Source organism: Tursiops truncatus, chromosome 20 (genome assembly GCF_011762595.2).
Source record: "Tursiops truncatus isolate mTurTru1 chromosome 20, mTurTru1.mat.Y, whole genome shotgun sequence".
In the NCBI taxonomy this organism is placed as follows: domain Eukaryota; kingdom Metazoa; phylum Chordata; class Mammalia; order Artiodactyla; family Delphinidae; genus Tursiops; species Tursiops truncatus.
This window is the reverse complement of record NC_047053.1, coordinates 44,716,063-44,722,193: the sequence shown is the minus strand read 5'-3', so window position 1 is coordinate 44,722,193 and position 6,131 is coordinate 44,716,063. Positions and strand designations below refer to the sequence as shown.

Below are 6,131 nucleotides of genomic sequence, written 5' to 3'. Positions count from 1 at the left end.
TTTATCTATTTGGCCATTTTGTAATTTTCCCCACCATGTTACTCAGGATCACCACTTAGCCATTTGACTTTTAAAAATTCGGCTTTGGTTTTTGTGACCGGTGCTACTTCTGTCTTCGTTAATTTTTATCCTAAAGAAAACTAACACAGAAGCTCTTCATTCACTGCATACTCTAATCTACTACCAATGGTTTGTGTAGTAATGCAGTGGATTCCCAAGAAGCAATTCTAAGATAATTTTTAATAAGCTTGGGCACAACTCATTCTTGGCAAATACTCTAAAAAATCCCTCAGTTAGTGCTTTACCACGGCATAGTCAGAACCTCTCAACTTTTATTTTACCTCTTTGCCCCCTGTTTGGGACAAATAAGGTAACAGTATCTCCCGTCACAATCAGTTGTTACGTCTTACAGTCTCTCTGTGCTGTCCTGACATCCTGTGTGTATACAGTGCTTCTGTGAGGCCTTTAAAGACTGTGCCATTACAGACTAATGACACATCCTGAGCTCCAGAGTGAATCTCATCTGAGACCAAATGGACTGTTTTTGTCTCTTCAGTGGAGTTCTGCGCAGTAATCTTCAACCATGGATTATCAGTGTCTCTATTCACAGCGTTTCAAATTAAAGCACAGCTTGGTCTTCTGAAAAAAAATTGTTAATGTCTTTGTGGGCTGAGGTATAAAATCAATAATAAATTCAGTTCGTGTTTAATCTTTTTCAAGCCAACTGGGAAACGTTTAAAATTCACGTGCTTGCAAACCGTCATTAAATATTGGTTCCAGGGTTTTTGGCGTAAGTTTGAGAAATGCTTTTTCCCAAACCTTTTGGGGGCTCAGTGAGGCTGAAAAAACCAGGTGCATCCAAGATCTGATTTCACAGAAAGATTTACTGCTTTACAAACACAAACATGATACTTGGTCTTAATAGAAAAATGACATCAGATACACCCAGAATATGTTTGGTATTGGGATAGCTGCCAGTATGGCACAAAACATAGGATTTTAGAAGCAGGGAGGCATGAAAATAAACTGTATCTTATATTTTGGTACATCAGGAACACTTGTTTGAACAAACATTTGTTTGCTTGAATAAGCCCTTCAGTACTCTAAATGTAAAACTTTAATACTTGTCTCGGGCTCTGACTTTAGTGTTTGATCTAAATGTGATCTAAATGGCATTTCATACGTCTGACTAGTGCACTTACTGTTATGTACAGAATTTAAAATGTGATGGTTTTAGTATAAAATTTGGTTTGATACATGATATAAACTATTCAAAATTGTATATTTAAAATCAAGGAAATGTTTTTGTGAACTATTTCTACTGAAGAATGTATTTAAATTAAAATAATTAAAAATAATCAACATGAAGCAGTGATCTGTTATCTGGACAGGTCAGTTATCTGAGCTTGTGTGAGTAACTGGCACACCAGTTGAATAACTTCACCACAGAGCTCAGAAGCATAACCATTTAAGAAGCATTTTGTAAAAAAAGTGACAACTTGAAGATGAGAGTTGGCACTTTGCAACTAGTTCCTAAAGGAGCTGTGTGCCCTGTTCTAAAGGCAAATCCGATTGCTTAATGATAGGCCTTTCCCGTCTTGCTGCTGAATTCCAAGTCTCTTATGATCCAGAAACGCCAGGCTGGTATGTTTCAAATGCACTGGGTGTGAATTGCCCCTTGCACTTGCCCATCCCTTTTCCGGTTAAATCTTTTCACATAGCTGCTGCTGCTCCTGAGAAGTCCATCTCCTGGTCGGAGGCGCCCTCTCAGGACCTGAAGCAGAGCTGTAGGTAGCTGCCTTCTCTTATGGTAGATGTGGCCCATCACAATATACCTGCTGCCTGAAAAAAAAAAAAAAAAGCCAAAATATAAATTCATAGTTATCTTTCAAATACCACGTAACAATAAGAAAATGTAAGGCTTTTAAGAAATGCCTAAGCTTGAATCTCTTATCTTGCTGCACATGCTGAATCTCAGACATTTAAACCTCAGACAGCAGGTGGAAATAGCCTAGTGACCTTTATAAGATAATCAGATTACTCAGCCTGTAAACAGCCAGCACTAGAAACAAAGGTCCTAATCACAACAGTGCCAGCAGGATTTTACAGAGCACATCTCTAGAAAGACGTGGGAGTGGGCATTACCCGCCCGCCCCAAACACACACGCCCAGCAAAAGACGTCTCTAAACTCAGTTTAAAAAGCCCCTTAGGCATCCTGTCTGGCAACGGTGTTTCGTCATTCACTCCACTTGTCAACAAATATTGAGTGTTTGCTTTGTGCCAATCCACTCAGTTCCCATCTTTAACCGGAGGCGCTGATGGAATTTAAATCACAGAGTGGCCGAAATAATACCTGTCTTCTAAATTCTATTCATTTTAGAATAGCCCCCCCCCAAAAAAAGGTACTGGGGTAACCGATAGAGACCGGGCTGTGGCATGTCAAAGTTACAATGGTGACATAAAGAACATATATAAAATGATCACTTAGATCAGTTTTAATACCAGGTTTAAATTCTGGGCATGGCTTATTGCAACTAGAGGAGTCTAGGGCTAATATGTGGACTCGGAAGAAAAACCCGTCCGGAGTGATGTACAGGCGGTTCATCTTGTACAGCCCGTCCCGGTCCACCAGCAGAGTCACCAGCCGGATCCCTGTACCGAGGACGTCCACATCATGCACGATTCCGTTGACTGCTGCTTTCAAAAAACAAAGAGTTTGGAGAAATGCATAGCACTCACATCCTCTTTCTCTCCCCAGTGCGTTTCTAACAAATCACGAAATAGCCCACACGGCTCTGGGGCCTGCAGGACCGAGTGGGTGGGTTTCTCTAGGGTTTGGTTTAAGGGTCCCGATGCACAGCCCGGCGCTCTCGGCTCGGAAAGGCTCGCCCCGCGGCCTGGGCTCGGCCGCCCGGGCCCGGGAGGAGCTGCGGGCGGGGCTCACCGAACTCGCTGGCGCAGTAGGACTCGCGCTCGTCCAAGTCCGCCCTGCAGGCGCGCGCGCAGGGCTCGGCGCCGAGCTCCGCATCCTCCCTCTGCTGGGGGCTGAGGCGCGGCGGCGGCGCGGGCGCGGGTCCCGGGGGCGGCGCGGCGGCGCGCGGCCGGTTGGGGTGGGCGGGACCGGCGGGGGCCTCGGCGGCGCGCGTGGGAGGCCGCGCGGCCGGGAGGCGCAGGGCCCGGGCGCGCGCCCGCCGCGGGGAGTCCTCCAGCGCGGGCACGCGGCGCGGCGACGCACGGTTCTCGGCCTGCGAGAGGCGCGGGCTCGGCGGGCCGGCGGGCGCGCGCGCGGCCTCCCGGAAGCCGGCCCGGTTCTCGGCGGCCGGCTGGGGCTTCCGGCGCCGCAGGTCGGACCAAGCGCGGGGAGCGGCCTCGGCTGCGCGCGGCCGCCGCGGAGTCTCGGGGACCGGCTGCGGTCGCGGCCCAGGCGTCTCCGCACTCGGGCCGCCGCCGGGGTCGGGCTTCCGGTTGTGGGGCGGCGAGGCTGTAGGGAGAGAAGAGGAGAGGCCGGGGAGGCCGTCAGGGTAGGAGAGGCCGGGGAGGCTGAGAGGAGAGGGGAGGGGTGGGGAAAGGGGAGATAGAGGGGAGGGAAGGGGACGGGGGTGGGGGGAATGGGAGAGGCAGAGAAGAGAGGGGAGGGAGGCCGAGAGGCGGGGAGGGGAGGGGAGGCCGGGGAGGCTGAGAGAGGAGGGAAGGCGGGTAGAGATGAGGCTGTGGAGGGGAGGAGAGGCCGACAGGGGGGAAGAAGAAATGGCTCTGGGAGGGGAGAGGAGATGGGGGACAATGTAAACGTAGCGTACACCTGCGAGAGGCGACGTGGAGAGGGCAGCAGACATGGAAGTGAAGGAAAGAGAACGGGAGGGGGAAGAGGAAGGCGCCCCGGCTTGTGGTGAGCACAGGTTTCCTAGGCCCCAAGAAGACGGAGATGAGGGTCTTGCCCTCTAAGAATGAGGGCAACTAAGAATATTTTTCTCACCACATGGGAACATTTCATTTTGTTAAGGAAGCTTTGCAAATCAATAGCTTTTCAAATTACAACCACCTATTTGTTCTAGGACTAAAGATAACTGACAACTTTGGTTAAATAACAAACTCTTTTGCCCTTTCTTTAATATATATGTAAACATCCGCCTTTTTGCTATGTACAGTTTGTTGAGAAAGTACCAAGAGCAAACCCCAGGGGGAAAGGTCTCCTATTACAGGTTCTCCTAATTGTTTAAGCGCCCCTGACAACAGAACTATTTGGTTTTCCCATCCGTGTTTACACTGTCATCTTGGTCTGTGCAGAGTCGAGCATCTGTGAGTGGATTTTTATCTGGCTTCTTGGACACCACTTAGTAGTAAACCACAGCTTAGAAGGAGGTTTAAAGCGTGGCTGGACGCAGAGGCCCCTGGTTAAGTGTCAAAGCACCCGCATCGCTTGCCCTGCCCGACCCCCACCGCTTCCCATGGTGGAGGAAAAGCTCCTAAATGGCAAACGGCAGGAAAACAAATTTTTGAAATTGTTAGTGATTTTCCCCAGCTCTGCAGGCAGGTTGGTGAGCAAACTTCAGCAAGCTTAGAAGCTGGGCCAGTTTCCATGCCCAGTTACACAATATCACCTCCCCGTTTGCCTGGGTCCCAGTGCCCTCCAGACGGGCACAAGAGCCCATCTTTTTTTTTTTTTTTTCCTATTATTTTAACGGCTGGTTTTCAGCATTTCTCTCTGGCATCGAAGAGCTTGGTCTGACCATTTGCAGTTCTTGCAACACTTCTTTTAAAGTGATTGATCTTGCCAAATTGACAGTCTCCTTTAAAATCAGCTTTCACCCAGCAATAATAGCTGGTTATAGTTCATGTTTTTGCAGAGAGGTTGATTCTGGCTCATTATGTTCAAGGTTGCCCATACACAGCTGAATAAAGTTCTGGTGGATATCCAATTCCTGACTGTCAACTGTTGACCTCACAACTGCTTCCCCATTGATATCACCATCTGTTGTCATGGGAAAGATTGTCTGATATTTGGGTTAAATGCCACTGAAGTCATTCCATTTCCATGTGGAAAAATAACCCAAAGTAAATTACCCTGTAAGGTGCGGAAGCTATTTTTCCCAGAGATAGTGAATCAAACAGAACATCCAAATAAAAGCCAGACAAAAACACCTCCCCGCAGAGAACCTCTTATTTCTTCATTCCCTCAGTAATTTTCATCTCAGGCATGAAATTGTGTGTGTGTGTGTGTGTGTGTGTGTGTGTGTGTTTTAAAGACTCAGGTGTCCCAAGGCCATTGGTTGCGGCTGCAGGGAGAGGGGAGAAAGGTACGATTTCGGCTCCCTCCGCTCCCAGCCCCTGCGGGGCGCACCCAGCCCCTCGGATCGCCGCGGGACGGGGACCCGGGCGCTGGGCGGACCCCGCGCTCCTCCGGGCGCCCGCCGCCCGCCGCGTCCCGCGAGCCCGGCCCGCACGGCTCCCGAAAGGCGCGCCACGACCCCTTTTGACACTTTCCCTCCTCTGTGATGGAGCAACTACTTAACATGCAAAGTTTCTCCAGCCTGCCCGGCTCGCTCGAGATCATTTCAGTAGCTGAACAACTGGCTTCATTCCGATAAAGGCTGCCAAGACACACACAATCTTGGGGACACATTTTGCTCCTTTCGAACAGGAACACGGACCTGGAATCTCCTCTCTGGCAAGCCCTGACCCCTTTCTCGTCCCGCCCTTCATCGCGCCCTCTCCCCAGCTCGCCCCCGGATCCCAGCCCCTCTCCCAGGGCTCAGCGTTTCATCGATCTTACCTTTTCTCTCCGCCACTGGGGCTTCGGGAGATGATCCAACGATCAAACAGAGGAGCCAGAAAGCTCTAGCTGTCATGTTTGTAGACACGGTTCCCAGGCTCTAAAACTGAGCCTGGGCTTTTGCTCTTTCTCTCCCCCCACCCCTTCTCCACCCCCCCACCCCCGTTCATGCTAATGAGGGGCAGCCTTTGGGGAAACGGGAATCACTCACTGAACAGACCATTGGAACAAAACCGAGCTGCAGGGATTTCTCCCACCTCCTTAGGGGGATGAGCACGTGGCCTCTCAAAGTTGTCCCTGGGAACGTCTGTCCTGCGATCTGTGGGCAATGAAAGCATCAAAACCTACACTTTAAACCCG

The 6,131-nt window shown here is 50.0% G+C and overlaps 1 protein-coding gene across 2 annotated transcripts; it reads right to left on the bottom strand.

Annotated features, from left to right (window-relative positions):
- Nucleotides 1-864: 864 nt before the first annotated feature.
- Nucleotides 865-5,909, bottom strand: C20H17orf58 (chromosome 20 C17orf58 homolog). Of its 2 annotated transcripts, XM_004331852.4 has the most exons (4): nt 5,772-5,909; nt 2,946-3,482; nt 2,504-2,695; nt 865-1,842 (listed from the first exon to the last, which is right to left on the bottom strand). In XM_004331852.4, the coding sequence occupies exons 1-4, from the start codon at nt 5,845-5,847 to the stop codon at nt 1,652-1,654; spliced, it is 996 nt and encodes a 331-aa protein (XP_004331900.2). In that variant the 5' UTR covers nt 5,848-5,909; the 3' UTR covers nt 865-1,651. The 2 variants fall into 2 exon arrangements, with proteins under 2 accessions (XP_004331900.2, XP_073653590.1); XM_073797489.1 differs by lacking the exon at nt 5,772-5,909 and having other exon boundaries at nt 1,674-1,842; nt 2,596-2,695; nt 2,946-5,697.
- Between the last annotated feature and the right edge of the window lie 222 nt (nt 5,910-6,131).

Bases quoted from the DNA above. Each gene is read 5' to 3' on its own strand.
- C20H17orf58 (XM_073797489.1), bottom strand. From the start codon at position 3,834: ATGTCTGCTGCCCTCTCCACGTCGCCTCTCGCAGGTGTACGCTACGTT. The intron at 2,696-2,945 runs GTGAGCCCCGCC...TTTTGAAAGCAG, and splicing joins CTACTGCGCCAGCGAGTTCG to CAGTCAACGGAATCGTGCAT. The intron at 1,843-2,595 runs GTACATCACTCC...TTTTTTTTTCAG, and splicing joins CTGTACAAGATGAACCGCCT to GCAGCAGGTATATTGTGATG.